This window comes from Carassius gibelio, chromosome A17 (genome assembly GCF_023724105.1).
Source record: "Carassius gibelio isolate Cgi1373 ecotype wild population from Czech Republic chromosome A17, carGib1.2-hapl.c, whole genome shotgun sequence".
Taxonomy (NCBI): domain Eukaryota; kingdom Metazoa; phylum Chordata; class Actinopteri; order Cypriniformes; family Cyprinidae; genus Carassius; species Carassius gibelio.
Genome location: NC_068387.1, coordinates 12,032,055 through 12,053,465, shown reverse-complemented (window position 1 = coordinate 12,053,465; position 21,411 = coordinate 12,032,055). Strand labels below are relative to the sequence as shown.

At 36.7% G+C, this 21,411-nt stretch overlaps 1 protein-coding gene across 6 annotated transcripts in view; it reads left to right on the top strand.

The window, feature by feature from the left end:
• Window positions 1-10,815: 10,815 nt before the first annotated feature.
• The window catches only part of LOC127933455 (gephyrin), an 84,971-nt gene continuing 74,375 nt past the window's right edge, over window positions 10,816-21,411 (top strand). For all 6 annotated transcript variants that reach the window (XM_052530474.1, XM_052530472.1, XM_052530471.1 and 3 more), the window contains exon 1: window positions 10,816-10,963. In XM_052530474.1, coding sequence (XP_052386434.1) covers window positions 10,900-10,963 — 64 coding nt within the window. In that variant the 5' untranslated portion in view covers window positions 10,816-10,899. The remainder of the gene's footprint in view (window positions 10,964-21,411) is intronic.

The window sequence follows — 21,411 nt, the reverse complement described above, 5'->3', positions numbered from 1 at the left end:
TTTTATTTTATTTTATTTATCCATACATTAATAAAAATCAATACACACACACACACACACACACACACACACACACACACATATATATATATATATATATATATATTCAAATTGTCTTAAAAAGTATATGAATTTCAAATGTATTTTTATAGGGTTGAATTAGTTTTGGACCTTTGCTTCACTCCCTTCGCTCATCATGAATTCCACGGGTATCTGTGGAGGTTCTGTCTTTGTGGTAACTAAAACATTCTCAAATAGAAAGTGATTCCTTAATTGCTTTCACACCTGGCTCACACTTTTTTGATTTTGGTGTACTGTAAGGCTTCGGAGAACTCTTTAAACAAACCAAAATGAGGCCTTCACAAATAAAATAGACCAAAATACAAAAATAGAATCCACTTTTGAGACCACAGACAGTGTGAATGCAGAGTTAACTGGATACTTTTTCTCATTTATGCTTGGTTTGTTTAAACCACATCCACACAAACTTACACTCAATTTTAAAGTAATGTTATATGTCTGCAACAATGTCAAACAAGGGTGAATTTCACCTTGGTTGTTTGGGAGACATTATTTCCATTTGCACACGCTGTGAGGAGGTGCAGCACAGATTCATTAGAAACTCAATATTCTTTATTTCTCCAGTTTATTCCCATCAGCAACCAAGAGCGACGCGGCACGCTCACGCACGCCCTCATCGTGCATCTCCACGGCAACTCGCAGCCAGGTTAAATCAGTTGTGAGTCTCACTGGGAGAACACACATTATCTCAAATAATTCCTCCCAACTAAAAAGCTTTCTTGTTTCGCTGTGACAGGCACAGAATTGGAGGGAAGCGCTCCATTTGCAAGTATCAAATAATGGGAGCAAACTAAAGCTTGTCTTTTTTCATTTGTCTCCTCTGATGAACTGATAAATATGGTTTAGCCTCTGGAGTATCGTCTTCATTTGGATGCTTCCTGGCTCCCTTGTGTTTGCATTTTGACATGTATGGCCACATGACTTGGCCATGGAAGTTAGCTACAGAGTGTCAGAGCTGGATTGGTTAACACCAATGAACTTCCAAGGAAATGTTTACCAGAAAGGAAGTAGGAAAGAGGCTTCACTGGGCTTGCCTAGAGTACTCAAACACCTGGGCTGTCAAGCTTTCTTGTTACTGTTTGATGGTAATAAAAGACTGCAATGTGCTGAGCGAGGGTTTGTCGACATTCCATGTACCTGAGGAAGTGAATGAAATAGTGGGGATGTGATAAAACATGGAGCAGAGGAAAAAAAAATCAAGGGGGATGCCTTATGGTGTTTGTTTAAAAAAAAAAAAAATCTCTGGTTTTACTTTGAAGCATAATTGGCCACTTCACTACAGATGCAACAACTGAGGGTCCCTTTGCTGTTCTGTAAGCCTGCAGAAGCCTGAATATCAAAGAAGATGTAATGGACATCCTCCCCATGGAGATGGAGTGTGTGTGTGTGTGTGTGTGTGTGTGTGTGTGTGTGTGTGTGTGTGTGTGTGTGTGCGTGTGTGTGCGTGTGTGTGTGTGTGTGTGTGTGTGTGTGTGTGTATGTGTGTGTGTGTGTGTGTGTGTGCTGCATGGAAATATATCATCATCTGTGCAATATGAAAATGCAGTGCATGCGTGCTAATGATTAGAGACCTTTACTACTAAGTCATAGTTGATATAATGTGAACACATGGCAAATCATTTACAACAATTATAAACATTTGCTTGATTGAAAATTCTCGGTTGGATCTTTTTTAATTGATTGCTATTGTTTGTTATTTTTATTTATAGGTACAGTAGAGAGATTGCAGGAAATGGTTTGAAGAACAAATGGGAACAAAATCAGGTAGCTAAGTTCAAATGCTTGGCAGGCGCTTAAATTCTGTGCCTCAGTGTTTTGAGGCTGGTTAATAACTACTTATTGACCACCTAGTAACATTGTAGCAAGTGTATAACAACGCTAACACCATAACAGTAACACCTTAACAACTGTATAGCAAACTAACCAAAATAAAACTCAGGACACTTTAGTAAGCAATGCCTTGACAACAACTGTCAAAAATAACAGCTGCATAGCAATGTCTGAAAAACATTGAGAACACCTTAGCAACACCCTGGCTCTGTGCTCTGATTGGCCAGCTATCCAATTTGTTGTGACTGGCAGAATGCTTCCAACATGTGATGGAAAATGTTATGTAACTTAACACTGTGATGCCATGTGCCCTGGCGCGATGAGATAAAACCAATAAAACCCATTACAAACGAGGCATTTGTTGCTTCCAGTGGGGACATAATTACTAATTATAATGACTTATAATGGTTGATATCATCACATAGACATATGAGGGCATTACAACGAGCCGTTTTAGGTAGGCATGGTTAACTCTTAACTTTTATAAAGAATATCTCTTTGGATTTGAGATGTTGAAACTTAACAGATCTTCTTTATGCAACAAGAGCTTTTAACACTCCAAAGAGAAAGGAAAAATTTTAATCGCATCATATGACCCCTTTAACAATAGCCTGGTAACTGCATAGCCATGCACTAAAACTCAGACCACAATAGAAATGCCCTGAAAACAATCAACAAACCTTCAACATAGCAACTCTAAATACTTTGGTAATGCCATGGCAACTACACAGAACTGCCTAGAAACTAAATAGCAATGCATTAAAACTCAGAACACTGTATCAAAGCTCTGGGAACTGTCCACAACACCCTGCATATAAATGGTTTAGCATCTGCTCTAGCATCTGCATGCTTAAACACTTAGAACAGCTTAGCAATGCCCAGCAGCCACCATGTACACCCTAGTAACCACATAGCAATGCACTAAACTTCAGAACACCATAGCGATACCCTGGCAACACCTTAAGCTATCGCATTGTAAAAACAACTAATAAAACAACTTAGCACTACCCTGGCAACCACGGAACAGCATGCTAAAAACACTGGACACATTAGCAACACAATGTGGTGAATTACATGGCAAGCAGCACATTTTCTTCATCTGCTCATCTTTCACTCACTCCCTTTGCTCATCCTTCTTATAAGTCTGAGACTCTGAGATAACTTCTGTAAGAGAGGGAAAGAGAGAGAGAGAGATTACATGTTGAGGGATAATTGGAGTCACACAGAGATACAGTGTTCATAATTACAGTGCTTACCTCAGTACAGAAGGTTGCTCTCACACTTTCTCAGTAATACAACAATAAAGATCAGAGGGGTGTGTTTTCACAGGCCGAGGCTCATCTTGCGTTATGAGACCTGCACTTGTAACCCAACTATATCTCATAACCACACTCTGGACATAAGAGCAAGCATTCAGACTCGTGAGGTTAGGTGCTTTTCACAGTTCTTTTACCTCAAAATCTCCAGACTGAGATGCTCCAAATCTCCTCCTTTTGCACACACACTATACACTGTTGGATTGCCGACATTCATCAAAATATCTTCTTTTGTTTTCCAGATTCAGATATTTAAATGTGGATGCCACAAATTTGACATAAAACCATCAAAGATCTTAATTCATCTTAATGTACTTGAGTCATTCAAGGATGGTTGATCATCTCACTAATATTTGGCAGTTTTTATTTCTTATTTTTTCATTATAGTCTGTGAAATAACACTAGTTATGCCCCATTTGCCTTAATGACTGACATTTAATAAAATATATTTAAAAGAGCTTTTTTAAAAATGAGGTCATGCCGCTTTTGTTTTATGATCGTGGCACTGTTTCCTCTGTGATATGCCAAAATGGTGGCCGAAGCTGCACAAATAAGTGAAGATGTAACTGGCTGCCATGAACAGGTATTCTGGAGTCATAACCTTCCAGGCCCAACACCTTTCTCCAGCACGCTGCTGCCATCTACTGGCGAATCATATTGTTGATTTCAGTGTGGGACTCCAAAATGAGCTTGAAGGAATGTGATGGTGGTGAGCACATCACAATACACTGATGTGTGAACCTTCTGTGTTAACAGTATTTCAGTAAACAAATCTTTTTTTTTATCATCTCATAATTAATATCCATCAGTTAAGCCTTCACGATAGCAGGATGTGTAATTCTGTAAATGCAATGTATAATTTATTCACAAAGCCTTTTAATCAATGGACCATATATTGTTCATGTCCCAAAAACAAGATGCTATAAAAATTCATCTTCTCTCAGCACTTCCTTATATAACACCAGCTGCCATTTTGCACAGTTGCTCGCTTAATAGTTACATTTTGTTCTGTTGTGCCAAAGAGTCACTGTCTAAACAGAAGTCAACACTATGTTATAAAGCCTCAATTAGTCATGATAATAGGATGACAGTTTTGCATTCTGGAAGGGTAATGGCTTGTTTTAATTGTGCATTTGCATGAGTGCGCTCTGGGTGGAGGTGAGAGGTGGGCCTCGTATGAGAAACATTTACTCAGCGCTTGATTACAAAGAATAGACACACTTAATTGTTGAGAATTGAATAATGAGCCTTTATTCTATTTATTGGATTATGGAGCCTTTTAGCGGTCCCCTGCTGATCGTTTCAAAGGACGCTCAGCTCACACAGTATTGTCTGGTTGGGAGGCATCGGAGGTGAGCAGGTCTTTGGAGACGTGAGCACAAATTAATTTGAGTTTTGATACATGTACAGTATATTACAAAACTTCACCACCTGCCTACATTAAACATTCAATGCAAGTTAACTACAATAACACAAATCTGAGCTGAGAAATTGAACGCTGTTAAACATTTATAACCATTTATTACCAAATCAACTTTGGCAGCCCTAAAATACTCTACAAGATATTAAATAAGCAGAAACTGAACCAAAACTTAAAAAAAAAGAAAAGTTTATGAATCAGAAAATACCATTTGGTATTTTCCACTAAGTGTGATTACGCTCTGGGTTTCTATCGAATCTTAATACTCAAGAAACATAAATATAGGCCTGGTTTCACAGACAGGGCTTAGACTAAGCCAGGATTAGGCCGTAGTTCAAGAATAGGACATTTAAGTAATTTTTATAATCGTCCCTTAGAAAAAACATCACTGGTGTCCACCTTGAGACTAAACGAAGGCATTGATATATTTTAAGATCAATTAGTGCAAGTTTCTTTCAGTTTTCTTTCAGTCTGGGACTAAGCCTTGGCTTAAGCCTTGTCTGTGAAACCGGGGGATAGATTCACTTCAGTCAGAAATTTTGCTATTGAATTGCATTGCAAGAGATTTTTCTGAGCATTTTCACTTGGATCTGGTGATGCAGGTATTGAGTAACTGTGCATTATCTTTGTCGCTTGATTAAAATGACTATCACTGTGTCAGAGCATGTAGAGTACAGTGTGAAAATTGTGTATTGTTTGATATTGTGTGAAGATGTGTGATGACAGCCGCCGGTTCCATCTAAAACCCTTCCCCCTTTACCTTCCGCTGCTCAGACAAATCAATGGCAAAATGAATTCTGATTAACCTAAAGCTCTCTTTTTTTTGTGGTCAGCGCAATGTCCAGCAATGGATGTTTGTCTCGCTGGCTGTAATGCGTCTAAAATCCAGTTACAAAGAAACCGTAAAACACGCTAAGATGAAAAATGAATCTGGAGAGCGTTACGCTTGCTAGAGCTGTTTGGCGAGGCGGGCCGATGCTTGAGCGCAAACTCAGTTAGCTTGTACCTGCTAGAAACGCACATTACCGCTGACATTAGCATAAATGAGTTATCGATTCTCATTGAAGTTAACCTTCAGTTCTCTCTTCAGTGTGTGGAATTAGCCGAAGTGGACCGGAGAGCTTGTGTGTGTGTGTGAGCGAGTGACAGTAATGAAGATGTGACCTTTTGGGTTGATCCCTCCTGCCCCTGACAACCCTCCAACGAGCCACTCACCCCTACACGTGCATTTTTGTGTCACATTGTCATCCGTTCCATTCCCAGACATGTAGCTTTCTTTCACGAGCTGTCAGCGAACACTTCTCTCAGCTCCTGCCTTCTCAAGTTCTTGACAGGAATTTTTGAAAGCCTGTCTTAAAGGCATAAGCCAGTGTCCGTCCCGTCACGAGGAAGTGGGATAGGGAAAAAAAGTGATGAAGGATGGGTTGGGGAGGGGGACATGGAGTGGAGACTGACCAACGAGGAGAGGAGATCAGTAAATAACAGTCACCCCGGGGGCCGTGTCTGGGGTGTCTCCTCATCTTGCCCCCAGTCAATTTAATTTAAATGTAAATTTCAGGGATGCGTGGCGTTTAAAGGCTTACATTAGCAAAAAGGGAAAAGTTAATGAATGTATTTCAATCTCTGTAACCACACAGCCTTGCTCATTTACCTCCCGGAATATATGAGCAGCGCTGCTCGAAATTGGGACTGGGGTAATATACTTGCTCTCCAACAGCCCACTTAAACACAGTCCATCATCTCTGGTTATGTGAAGGCTGTGTTTGAGTTTGATTGTACTGTATATTAACGTGATGATGATATTACTGTTGCATTTTAGAATGAAAACCATAAAGAAATATCCAGGTCAAAAACCCTAAACCAAATAATTTTTCTTTACACATTTTACGTTATTACTGATGTACAGTATCTGGTATGGTCTCTTTCATTATATAGTACATTAGTGATGATTGTTATTTAATTATTGTAATTTTTTGTTAATGTTAATAACATTTAAAGGCAGCAGTACAACAAATGCTATCGTGATCAAGAAATACTTATTGTATTATACTAATATTCAATATTTAAATCTATAAAATGCACCATATAATATACAACTCACAAAAGATTTATATGCACTGCCGGTCAAAAGTTCATGAAGGATTGTGTGCCTCTGAGGACTGGAGTAATGGCTGTGGAAAATTTTAGCTTTGCCATCACAGAAAGAAGTTACATAAAAAAAAAAAAAAAAATAAAAAAAAAAAAAAAAAATATATATATATATATATATATATATATATATATATATATATATATATATATATATATATATATATATATATATATATATATTAAATTGTAATACCATTACACAATATTATTGTTTGTACAGTACAATATAAAACTAAATAGAAATATAAATGACATAAGATCCAAATGATAACATGTAATTTGAAAATAACAAATAAGTTAATTAAATAATATTTCGTTGCTTTAGGGGAAAATGTAACCTGGACACCTGTTCATGAGATTCACCTAACTACCCTGACGAAGCATATTTTCAGTTTCGGATGCAGATGTCTCCAACTGGGTTCTTAATTAGCGTAAGCAACTAAATGTCACTGCTTGTCCTTCATCTACAGAAGGTTTAGCTGTTGAACAGTATGGCTGTGGTGCTGCACCAACTAAACCAGCACTACCCAGCCTGGACCAGCAATTCATGCAAGAAAGAGAGAAAGAGAGAAAGAGAGGGGAATGCTGAAAGACATGGGTGACAAAGACAGAGGGATTGAGAGGATGGGGGAGGTGAGGGTACGGACGAGCAGAGCGGTCTTAAGAAGAGGGTTCACAGGCTAGTGCCTACTTGGAATTCAGGTTGGTTAAAATTCTGTCTGCATACAGTATGTGTGAATTGGAGAGCTGTCTCATCTGAGAGTGCTAAGGCTTTCCTCACAGAGTGCCAACAGCAGGGAATGTTCATGTCAGCTGTAGCAAGAGGCCTTCCTGTGTAACTGCAACACACACACACACACACACACACACAGTAAAGTGGATGAGGGTCGTGCACACACTGAAAGATACTGTCAGAGAGTTCTGGAGTAAGAGCTATAGAGTAAAATCTGTCAAATGCTCATTTTTCTGCACCTCTCACATACAGTATGTATATACTGTGTGGGTGTATCTTCCACCTCAGGCACTTTGTTTTTACATCCCAGGGTTTATTTTTATCGAAGTGTATTACAATTTTAATTATAGTTTTTTATTTATATTTTTATGAAGGTCATATTATAACTTCCTTGGAAACATTTTACCTAACTTTAACTTTACCCTAGATTTATTGTTTCATACTGTACTTGTCACAGACTTCCTATCTTTAACAATGAAAATTATGCTGTAAATTACATGCTTAAAATGTGATAGTTAAACAAGAGTGAAATAAACACAAACCATTCCAATATTTATTGTGTGAAACTTATTTATACCACAATTTCATACACAGTTCAGTGCTATATTAGTATTATTGAGACACTCTTATAATTTTTATTCATATTTTGAAACTAAAATTTAAATGCAAACAAAACATAAAAATACAAAATTATTTGTATGTTTTCTGTTTGCATTTAAATTTTAGTCAAAGGTTTGTTAATTTAGTGTGTGTGTGTGTGTGTGTGTGTGTGGTCCTGGTATTCCCTATGTTACGGGGACCAAATGTACCCACAAGTATAGTAATACCAGTACATTTTGACCCTGCGGGGAAATTTTTTTGTCGCTGTAAGGAAATAAGCTTACAAATCATACAGAATTTAGTTTCTTTTAACATCTAAAACAGCAGAGGGGTAGGTTTAGGTGTAGGGTTGGAGTAAGGGGACTGAAAATAGTTTATACAGTATATATATAAAAATAAATAACCTATAGAATGTCCACGTAAAACATGGAAACTCAATCTGTGTGTGTGTCTATATAGTTTTCATGCATTTTTATTTTTATTTTTAGTTATTTTAGTACATCAAGTTAAACCAAACTGAGACAAGCAATGTTGCCTTGGCAACTAGCTGAAATTATTATTATTCTTTTTTTAAGCATTACAATTTTTTATGGTTTTAATTTTAGTCTCAGTTTTGGTCCTAGTTAAGACGTCATTTGTGAAATTATGCAAAACGTGTGAAAATATTATTTAATTGTGTGTTGTTTTTAGAATATGATACAAAAAAATAAAAATAAAAATAACTCCAAAAATGTTCAAATGTACAGTAATTTCCGTCATTTTCACCACAATTCATTTGGGAGCGTGCCAGCCCCTACAGTCAATAGTGTTTGCATTTCATTTATATATTTTAGACATGAAAGTAGAGATTGCAATTTCTATTCTGGGTTTTATTTTGCTCTCTGCCAGCAGAAAACAGCTGCTCATTTTGTTGGTTTGAGCTTGTTGCCAATTAAGAATGCTTAAATAATGACCTGCAGAGAGCCGTTGTCCTCCTAGGAGGCCTGTGCTGACGTGCTGACTTTACATTCAACTCCAGTAAAGTCTCACATCCTGCATGGGGTTACATGGTGAGTGCTGATCTAGATTTAGCTGTGCTTGGATGAAAATCTTTTGATGATCCTTGCAACAGCAGAAAATTGTTACTTCTAATAACACCAAACATTCATGTCTATTAATGGACAAGACCCAAGCTTCCCCACTGCCTTCACTGGTATTTCCCTTAATGCTCTTGTGAACATGTTAATAAAGCTGAAGTGTTTCTACTGGAGCTCTGCACCTCAGTGCCAGATGTAGCTTGTGATTCTATGATGCAATAAAGTGTGTAATTAATTTCTAATACAGGTACCAACTCCCCTGGATCCGTCCCACACTGACACTCAAACAATATCATCACTAAACATCAACCCTTAAAGGAATATTCCAGGCTCAGTACAAGTTAAGCACAATCGGCAGCATTTGTGAAATATATTACCATAAAAATTCATTTTGACTCATCTCTTCTTTCTCTGTACTTACAGTGCAAGTGAAGGGGCCACTTTTTGAAGGAGTTAAAAGCATATATGTGAAGCTTTTATTTTTTAAAACCTTAAATTTTACATTAATTCTTATCTAAAAAAATTGCATGTTATCCATAAGATGTAATATATTTATATCATAATTTTTTACAATAATTTAAGTTTATGGAGTTGCATTTTTTTTTGACAGTTAAGTTGAATAAAATTATATATATATATATATATATATATATATATATATATATATATATATATATATATATATATATATATATACAAACAATAAACATTATATATTCTTAGGTATACACTAAATACAATAATTATGCAGATAGTTCAAAGAAGAAAAGTTAGAAAGTAATTTTTCACACTAAAATCATACATATTGTCTGAATCTTGTAGCTTTGAGGCGTTTTATAAAATACATTTTAGGGGGAGTTTGTGAATTTTGGGGACAATTGTACACTAAATAAATATCCTGTTAAATAAAAAAAAAAACAAAAAAAAACTGGCAGTTGGTTGCAAGAAATTCACCCTAAAAATACAGTGACAACATAATCATACACTTTATTACGTCATATAATGTTAATACATAATCCTAAAATCTACTTTTTACCTTGACTTTTTGTTTGACCATTTCAGGAAGCTCTGAATATGTCTGTGATATATTCATATTCCTAAATTAGTAGGAGGGCTAAACAGGGGACACATGGTGAAATATGTGAGCTATTGCTGAAACTTTCAAATGCCAAAGGCCACAGAAAAATGGATGTCATGTTAATGTTAACAGATACGACTTCTGATTAAAAAACGTAATGCAAAATAAATAAATAATATCAAGTAAAATTAATAAATGCTATAGAAATAGCCTAGGCCTAGTGCATTTTTAGTTCGTTAACTAATTAACTTATGTTAACAAATGTAACCTTATTATAAATTGTTACCAAATGTTTAAAATGAAATGGGGTGGTGATAGAGGATACAATACATGTACATTACGTTGAAACACAATGCATGACCACTAATTACAGTCACATTCATGGAAGAGAACACGTTGTAGTGGATAAACCCTTCATAAACTTCGTAACGTTTGTCATTCTCCAACGTTAAGAAAAAATAATAAAAATAATAATTTGCGAATAAACTGTAGCCAAACCTTCAGTGTCGTGTTCGGAGTTCGGCTGCTCTCGCCTGACTCCTCCCCCCGAGTTCGATGCGCTCGTCTCTCGGCTCTGATCAGGCTTGTCAGTGCGGGCGAGAGCGCTGCTAAACATGGCGTCGGACGGGATGATTTTAACCAACCACGACCACCAAATCCGAGTTGGAATATTGACAGGTAAATACAAAATGACACTAGCTCTTTTACAGCTCGTCGTTCGTGCTGGTCCTGCCCGCTGTTGTCGTGCCGGTGCTGATTCCTATCTGAGCGAGTTCTGCCCATCTATTGCTCGCGGTCCTCATTTGCAAAAGCTGTGCGTTTATTTATCTATATATTCTCATATTGATTTTATACGTGTATGTTATAATGTATCCGGCTGTATGAGATCTGCCTTTGGTCTGTCATGCAGCACAGCTCAGTGTCAAGACAACAGTTTGTGTGATGAATTATTCATAGCTTGTACGCAAGACATCCAAATAACATAGAGCAGATCGTTGGAAAACCTCTGTGAATGAACCCTTCGATCACTGCTATATGTCTGTTTATGGTCATATTAACATGTGTGTTTGCTGAATAGTGTTGTTTTGTAGAAACGAGTTGGTATTAGGAGTTGGTCACGCAGTGTTTTTTTTTCTCTCTCATGGATTTCTGCACAGCAGCATCTCAGCTTCAGGTTTGCTTTGAGGCTGCATATGCACACATGCACGGTGAGATTTAAATATGCACAGCGTCTCGTGCAATAGATAGATCCACTCAGGAATGCACTTTAAACACGACTTTAAGGGTAACCGATAATGGCTTTCACTGTTCACGCGATTTAGTGGTCTTCTCCTGTAGGCGTTTGAGTCGTCTTCATAGATCGCCACCCCAATTTAGTCTAAAGACGGGAATGGGGCAGACGACTTCCTGTTAAATATCGCTGCTGTAGCTTCCCATCGGGAACAAGAGGAATGATAGATGAAAAGCGATGTCCGATTTGTCAACGAATCCTTCTTTTTTGAGTGAGATCTTTGTAATGAATCTGTTTACAGTTGGAGGATGAAACTCGTTCGTTCGAGTTGGATTTGATCGACTTTTCCGACTGTATTTTTGGAACTCTGCACATTATTTATAAGCGAGACATTTTCGAAAAATTGTTCTCGAATCAGTGAGTTAATGAGTCAGAATCGCTCAGACTGAATCTGAATCATTAACTCACTGATTCGAGAACCATTTTCCGAAAATCTCTTGCTTATAAATAATGTGCAGAGTTCTATAAATACATTTGCAACTTAATTATGTGCCGGTTATATCAACATGCATAAACGGCAGCCACATTAGCAAAATTTCAGTAAAAATCCGCTGAAAAAAAGGGGTTCACTTGTCTTTTGTCAATAGTTTGGCAAAGTTAAATATTTTCTGTTGCTCATCTCTGCTAATTCGTGTGACCAACTTGAACCTGCAGCAAAATCTGTGTAGGGAAGTTTTTCACACGCATTTTCCCAATTGTGTGGATTCCTGCTGAAAATGGCCCTATTTCACAGCAGCACATTTAAAGAGTTTTTAGTTTAAATTAATTTTTTTTTATTTAAAACAAAACAACAACCACCACCTTTTCATGGATTTTGTAAATTTTGAATTCTAGCTACAACAAACCGAAGTGGGACACATTAAATCACTATAATAACCTTTATTAACAGAATGTACCTTAATAAACAGCATCATATGCATATAGATGGTCATACTGGAAGGTTTCAGAGCATGTAATATACCACTACCGGATTTTATGGATCACATGATAATGTAAACAAATCATTGAATCATTTTGTGAAGTGGTCTTTGTAACCAACTGCTTAAAGGAATCCAGTTTGTGGAAATGAATTGGATTTCCCATCACAAGTGATGAAATGCACACATTGACTGAATGGAAATGTCAGTGACTTTGCAGTGTGTCACATGTTCATGACATTTGTCTTGGTGTGTTTCCGCGAGCCTATTCCGTGAGCATGCGCCTCTGAGATGCTTTTCGTGAGAGGGCATGGTATAAAACATTGTGGGAATTATCCTCCCCCCATCATACACACCCCTGTATAAGCATGACTGCTGGCCGAGGGTGCTGTCCACTGTTTTCTGGTGCTGAAATGCCATCAGCCTCATATTTGTGCTTTTCACAACATTTTCCTCAGCTCTGTGGAGCCATAAGAGAGAAATATATGAGAGGAGGTAAGAGGGATTTTCCCGAGGATATTATACACACGCCCTTTCATTTTTTTCTTACACTAATGTCAGCTGATCTAGTCCATCATTAGTCGCAGTCACGCCTAGCCCTTCTAGGAGATTGGTTAGCATGCCTGCACTGTGTAGGGGCATTTCGTGGAAGCGCACGCTTATTGATGAGGAACTCTCTGTGTGTGTGTGTGTGTGTGTGTGTGTGTGTGTGTGTGTTCAAAGGAGGCAGGGAGGGAGTGAGAGCGAGTATGAATGCCTTAGAGTGAAACGAAAATGGGACCAAGTACATACCGTAGCACTACGGAACGTGCATACTTAATAGTGAGCAAGCGATACATTACCTTTTCTGTTCAGCTATGCATGGAAAAGCAAAAACCTTTTGACCCCTTGTTTGAGATGTTGTAAATTGGTGAAATAGAATCATGGCAGGGGCTTCCAAATGTGTCTTAGTCTAAAAATAAGTGTCCAAAACGTTTAGACTATGTATTAAAATTGCATGTAAATAGATTCTAAATCAGAAACTATTGATTTTGTGCTATTCAAAGTTGATTTGTTTTGGTGTTTATTTTTAGGGTAGCAGGCAAGACAGAGTCTGCATGCACTGCAGATTTCAGAGCGGTTTCCAGGCAAATGTTATCATTGTTCCGAGTGCTGTCTGGTATTATGAATGTTTTACATATAACTTTCATAGCCTGGATCATTTTAGAGGGAAAGATTGAATGAACACAAAGGATGGATACAGGATTCTCTGGATCCTCAAGGTTTTGGTTGAATGCTGAGCTCAGAGGCTTTAATTTTTGGGAGGGTGTTGCTTTTGGTTTTCATAGAACAGTAAAATATTTGTGTATCCTACAAACCGCCTCCCTGAAGGGGATTGTGATATTGGACTGAATTTGTTGTGTTGTAAATGCCATATATTTACTGCATTCATCAGGTTTGCTCAACCAAGCGTTTTTCATTCTGATTGCTTCAGCTGTAGTTACATGCTATGGAGGGTCAGACACATCTGTTGGTAAGTCGATGGTTCCTCTTTGAAATCTGATACATGAAATGACACATAGAGAAAAAGTGCTAGCTTTTCGATCATTTCCTCTCCAGCTCTCATCTTTCCGTTCAAAGGTGCCAGCATCAGAGTTACATTCACGGCTGTCAGGGTTTGTCTCTGAGGTGTTCAGCATGATCCTCCCGTGTGGGCAGGGCTCCTCCTTCTGAACAGCTGTCGTGCTTCAACGAATAAACTGAAGTAAGGTGCATTCCCATCTCTGATAGGCTATATTTCCTCTAACACAGGAAATGATTGAGTTCTGGAATTTAGTATGGTCTCAGTGGTTTTTTTCCCTATGGAGTCCCACACATGGCATGCTGGGGGAAAAATAAAAATAAATAAATAAATTGTGGCCACAAATGAAGAATTCTTAGAATCATTATAATAATACTCAATGTGTTACATCAATATAAGCACAAAGTGGTGTTCTCTAAACCAAAAGTTCAGCTTAGTGGTTGAATATCTTTTGTGTAGATGATCTTGATGATCAAAATGTGTAAATATCATAAACTTTTGTTGATCTTTTGTTGAGCTTTTTTTATGCTGTTATCCAAAAGACAATAGAACACATCCTATAGGCTCTTTGTTGAAGGAACCAAGGTGATTCTAATTTCCAGGTTGACATATAAAAATACATAATCCCTGCATGACAATTTATTATAACCCATTCATAACAATGCATCATAGCAATCCATTAAATTCTGTAATCGTTGCATTGAATTTTTATGACCAGTCACCTGTGAGCTGCTCCTGCCCTATCCACCCTCTTGAGATCCACCTTCAGATGTAGTTCCTCATGGCCACTGTGATGTCAAAGCATGTTAACACCCTTGTGAAGAGTATCTTTGTGCTACCACTCAAGCAGCTCTCCAAAAGTTTAGACTTCAAGTCCTGTTAACCCCTCCTGGAACCCTCAGGTGGTGAAGGAGCAGACACTTGAATAGCAATTGGGAACTCATATGCCAGACTTAAAGGCAGTAGAGGACCTTGTATTTGAAAGACATGGGCCTCTGCCAAGATCTAATCTCAGTTGAACGTCAACAGTTGCTATTAATAAGCCTTAATGAAAGATAGTTCTGATGTCGGTCCCCAGGTATCGTTTCGAAGCCATCAGTATTGAATTACAGGGGCATAATTTCATAGGTGTTGGAAATCAGCTTGGAGAATGTAGATAACAGCTTTTTGGTCAGTGTTTTCAGAACGACTCATGTACTAGACATCAAATCAAAGCTAAAGACAAATGTGTTGCTTTTATGTAGTGGTTTATGCGAGTACTCCTTTCTATGTAGACACGGATGACATTTTTCTGGATTTATGCTCCTCGTTCTGTGACTGTAGTTACCCTTTGGGTGTGTAGAGGACAAATGACTACAGCTTGATGTGTGTGTGTGTGTGTATATATATACCACAGAAACATAAGGGTGTGTTTGTGCATATTTTTGAAGATCACTATCAATTTTTGAAAGTTAATGGGTCAGACTTTGGACCTACTTTCACTTAACACTATATAATCGGTGTTTTGCCTTAAAAATCTCTAAGCATCATGCTCAGGCATATACTGGCCATCAGGAGCACTGGGACATTCCCAATGAGGATCAGTCACCCATACTGATGAAAGTGCATTGTGCTTCTGTCATGATGTAAAGTGACAAACAGTGCAAGTTGCTTGATTCATTCAGAAGTGACACAGAGTTGTGTTATACAGTCGTGTGATACGAGAACATTAAATGCTGGCTGAAAACAGCCACAACAATGTAAACTACATAACGAGGTAAACTAGAAAATGGCAATACATATTACAAGCTTGTCAATTCAGCACCATAGTAATTTAACTTGCAGTTATTAACACTGTTTTTGCAGAAATGTTTATTATAAATGTTACTGTTATTACTTATATTAAATATTAAATATTGGGGAATATTTTACTTTTATATAAGTTGTTTTTGTAATTTCTACGTTTAGTTTTTTTTTTAATGACATTCCATAGTTTATTAATACTTATTATTTATTTTAAAAACCATATAATCACGGTAAAGAGGACCATGGTTTTACTTGTTGTGAACTACTTTTACTCAAACAGTACACTGACTGAACTGCTGTGAAGAGTAGATGAACGGTTTACCTGCACTCATAACATTAGCACAGAATCAGTTCAGAATCAATCACCAAAAGAATCAGTTCGGTTCAGACGCTCTGTGTGTCGGTCTGCTTCACGCTGAATCACACATGTGCAGTATCATCAGCTCCTCGGTTCTTGAATCGGACGCGTCTGACAGAAACGGTTCTTGACTCGAGAAGAGTCAATCTTTCGTTTGTTATCTGGCTCGGCTCGGTGTTCATCTTCAGTTCTCTCTTCACAGCAGTTCAGTCAGTGTACTGTTTGAGTACATGAATTACTCAAGGATATTGGTTTGTTTGAACTCAGAGGGAGTGTCAGCCACATTAAAAAAGTTAATAGCTTAAGTCATTTGTGGATTAATGCATATTGGAGACGCGGACCGTTTTAAACGATTCAGTTCGATTTGGTGAACTGGTTCAAAAAGCTCAGGTTACATCGAATTAATCGTTCGCGAACCGCACTAAACTGCAGTGTTTTGAACTCACTCACAACAGACACGGAAGAGAAGACAATGATGAATAAAGTCGTAGTTTTTGCTATTTTTGGACCAAAATGTATTTTCGATGCTTCAAAAAATTCTAACGGACCCTCTGATGTCACATGGACTACTTTGATGATTTTTTTCTTACCTTTCTGGACACGGACAGTAGACCGTACACACAGCTTCAATGGAGGGACTGAGAGCTCTCGGGCTAAATCTAAAATATCTTAAACTGTGTTCTGAAGATAAACGGAGGTCTTACGGGTTTGGAACAACATAAGGGTAAGTTATTAATGACATAATTTTTATATTTGGCTGAACTAACCCTTTAAGTAATTTGTGGATTAGTGTGTACTGGGGACGCGAACCGTTTCAAATGATTTAGTTCGATTTGGTGAACCGGTTCGACCTGGACATCCGGACATCACTTGATGAGACAAAACCTATAAAACCTATTACAAACGAGGCATTTGTTGAATCCAGTGGGGACATAATTACTTTTTATAAAGAATATTTCTCTGCATTTGAGACTTAAAGTCTTTGCAACTTTACAGATCTTCATTATGCACCAAGAGCTTGTAATACTCCAAAGAGAAAGGAAAAAATTGAAATGGCATCATGTGACCCCTTTAAGTTTGTTGCATTTGCTGTGAGTTGAGTAATATCTATCATTATTTGTTTCTGTCTTGTTTTAAAATTGATTCATTTACTACCCCAATTTATACGGTTGCCTAGCTGTCATACAGAAAGCTATTGACCAATCGAAAGCCATTCTTGTTCTGGTAACCTCACTATGCCAAAGGTATCTTCAATTTAGCAGATTATTATTCTGTTCCATCGAGGGATTTCTGTCCAGATGTGAGTGCAATGAAATTGCATGCTCATGATAAATCCACTGCAGTTGTTATCTGCATATGTTTAGAGCTCCGATCTCTCAGCATGGGCACAAGAATTTCTTTTTGAAGCGGATTATCTTTGAGGCATCTCTCTGCCGTTTAGAAAGCCATAGCTTGTACTGAGATATATACTTAAAGTAAGTCTCGGTTATAGTGTAACCCCATGGCAATGAAGTATTCTTTGAAATGCCTAAGGGGCCCACTTAGTCCGGCTAGTACAGACTGAATTGAAATTGAAGGGTCTGTATGCAAGTCCTACACACAGATTTACAGTTAAACATTAGGTAGCTAAGATATTTCTTTATTATGGCTTTTATTTTAAATAAAGACATTCTTTCATGCAGTTATCTGTTATTTTGCCTATTATTTTAAATACATGCTTAAATATTACAATATTTTATAAGCTATGCATTATTTTTGAAAATGGTTTACCTAAAGACATTGTGACATTCTAGCTTGTTTTATTTTGACTTTTACATTATAAAGATGTGTGCATGGGAAAGTGATCTTATTTATTTATTTCACGTAATTATATATGATACAAACATGTTTTTATGACTTTTTTTTTTTTTGCATATACACTTGTCTTTTTATTTTACATAAAACATGCTGACGTCAAATTATTACTTATTTTACATCATTTTGCATTCATGCCTGTCTCTGTGTCAAATAAGAGCTACAAGAAAAATAATTTTGCTGGCAAGCATTAATATAATTCTACATATAGATATGGTTTTACATAAATATGTGCTAACATGATTACATGATCAATCAAAAATTATTATTTTGGCTCTTATTTTACATAAATTATGCCTTAATGCTAAATTATTTTATTTTATTTTTATTTTAAATAAAAGCCAGAATAAATATTTTTTTTTATAAGCATGCCTTCACAAAAGTCAAAATTATTTATATATTTATTTATTTTGGACATTAATTTGTTTAACATGACATGGAATCGAATAAGTTATTTATTATTTTTCACATTTATACATTAAATTCAATTCAATTCAATTTATTAAAACGTTTACCATGTCTTCTTTGTCAAACTCCTATGACTGTTAAACATATTTTACCGGATTGCACAATTTTTGTTAAAGTTTTTGTTTTCTATTAATCTTAAATGTTTTATGTCATTTTTTTGTTGATTGTATGACTTTTGTTATTCACTTTGTTCTTGCCATGAAGAAGATAGCCTTGCTGCTCTCATGGCATTGAAGAAAATAATTATACTTGCATGCAAAATTAACATTGTATAATTTCCACCATGGTTTTATCATTGTTTAATTACACACTTACTGAAGACTTATTTTCTTACGAAGGTCCTCTGGTTTAGATCTCCCACTCTCCCACTCTGCTATTGGTTGCCCTGCTGACTGACAGTTCTCCTGTCCTCTTGCAGTGTGTTCCAGCAGGGTTGGCTCCAAGGCCTGCCTCTATTTCCACACCACAAGCTCCATTCATAAATGTGTAATGGCTCATGAACGTGTTGGCTCTGTGTCTGTGTCCTGCTGGGGATTTGGAGCAGTGGGAAATATGATCCAGCAGGACATTTATACCATGCCGTCTAGCCTATGCTTCACTTCCCACTTACACTCGGAGTGTGTGAATTCATTGCAGTTGGTGTGTTGTTTGACCCTCAAACAGCCAGACAGGCCTGTATGCTCACATAACAGACACCAAAGTTCAACTTTTTTAAAAAGGAATATTTTTCAGAAAATAAAAATTTGCTGGATGTACTCAGGCCATCCAAGAGTTTGCTCACCAGTGGATCCTCTGCAGTGAATGGGTGCTGTCAGAATGAGTTTAAACAGCTGATGAACACATCACAATAATTCACAAGTAATCCAAATGTCTCCAGTCCATCAATAAACGTCTTGTGAATTGAAAAGCTGCATGTAAGAAGCAAACACATATTTTTGTTTTATAGTGTAGCTTCTGGCCAAAATGCTAGTCAATAATTCATAATATTTCTACCTCAAGTCAAAAAGTCAATCTGCTGTCATATTTGTTTAAAACAGTTTTAGCCAATATAAAGCCAATATTTCTTTATTTTTTTATTTTATTAATATTTAAGAAATGTTAAATATTTTGATAATGGATTAGAAAGAAAAAAAAAAAAAAAAAAATATATATATATATATATATATATATATATATATATATATATATATATATATATATATATATATCTCACACACACACACACACACTTTCTGTTTTATTTATTTTTTTCTAATTCTGGACCTTATTCTAATTCTAACTTTTCTGGATTCTTTTTTATCTGTTTAAAATTTTCTCAACTCATTTGTAATGCTTCAATTAAACTGTATTAATCAAACAGCATGTCTAATTAATTAATTAATAAACTTATTCATTTTCACAAAACTTTATTTTATTTTTTGGTGAACAAAGGGGATTTACTATTCAAAATGAAACATGAAAATAATGTTGTGTGATTATTCCTTAAAAGATACTTTTTAGTAGTAGTAGTTGTAGTAGTAGTAGTAGGCTATGTACATTATGCTGAACAATAGTAATACATTTCTGGCAAATACTTAAAAGATCTAAAGACTTAATACCGGCAAAATACCGGACTTTTATTTTGACTGGTTAGTGTGAATACCTTCTGTGTATGTGATATGACGCTAGTTTTACTCAAATCAAATGGTCAAATGCTCATGAAGTGACTCTCAGAGCAGTTCTTGAGATGTTCTTCATGTGTTTCTGTCCTCATTCCGTGCGACGACAGACACTGAAATCACTGCGAGCATCACGCGCACTTCAGTGTGTGTAAAAAAACAAAGCCATGCTTCTGCGCCATTCATTAACACAGACACACAGAGCATGCAGGATTCATATTTAAATAGACTTTTCTGGCTAAATATTTACAGATATTAGTCCATATCGCTATTTGATTAAGTACAATGACCTACTTTGGATTAATTAATTCAAAATTTGACAAATTCCGTGACATTCCGCACTAAACTGTAAATTCTGTTTTTATGACTGGATTCCGCGATTCTGTCTGCGTTTTCTGCATCGCGGAAATCATAGGGCCCTATTATTCTAAGTTGTTTCAATAGGAGCGCTAAAAATAGGTTGAGATCCATTTCAGTATGACAATATAACAGTGTAACAAGATATAATTCATGTTAGATTATGACATTTATTTCAGAGACCTCATGCTTTTTTCGGCTCTAAATGGACAAGCAATGACCTTTGGCCTCCTCTGTCCCATGATGCCCTGAGAGCTGGCCTTGAAATGGTGTATTTTTCACTCTGGCCCCTTGCTGATTAAATGGATCTCTGAAGGGGTTCATGGCTGGTCATATATTTATCACGTTCAACCATTAGAGTTCACAGAGCAGGCCAGATCATGGGACGCATACACACACACACACACACACACACACAGCAGTGTTTTGCATCCTTCAGTATTGTATTAAGAATGCTTTTAAATTCTAATTCAGTTTCCGAATTTCGAGTATTTTAATCAGTGACGTAAAAGCTACATCTAAGAGTTTGTAAATTAATGCATTTATACAGATATACTAGTAGATCTGTGGCTGAAATGCAGCAGTGTTTAATAGTTGGCAGAGCAGAGGCTGAAAACGAGCACGATAATCCTCATGGAGTTTTAATCGGCCTTTAATCATTACTCTCATTACACCCCTCCACTGTCAACAGCACTCAAAACACACACCCGTTCAACGCTAGACACATACATCTCTGAATACATAAGGGAAGGCCTGTGTGTTCTTGGAATGGATTAAGAACACGATTATGGATTTGTGATTGTGTGAGCAAATGTGGTATTATTATATAGTTTTTATCATTTCTCAGTAATGCTGCTGGGTGATTATATTTTTCTTA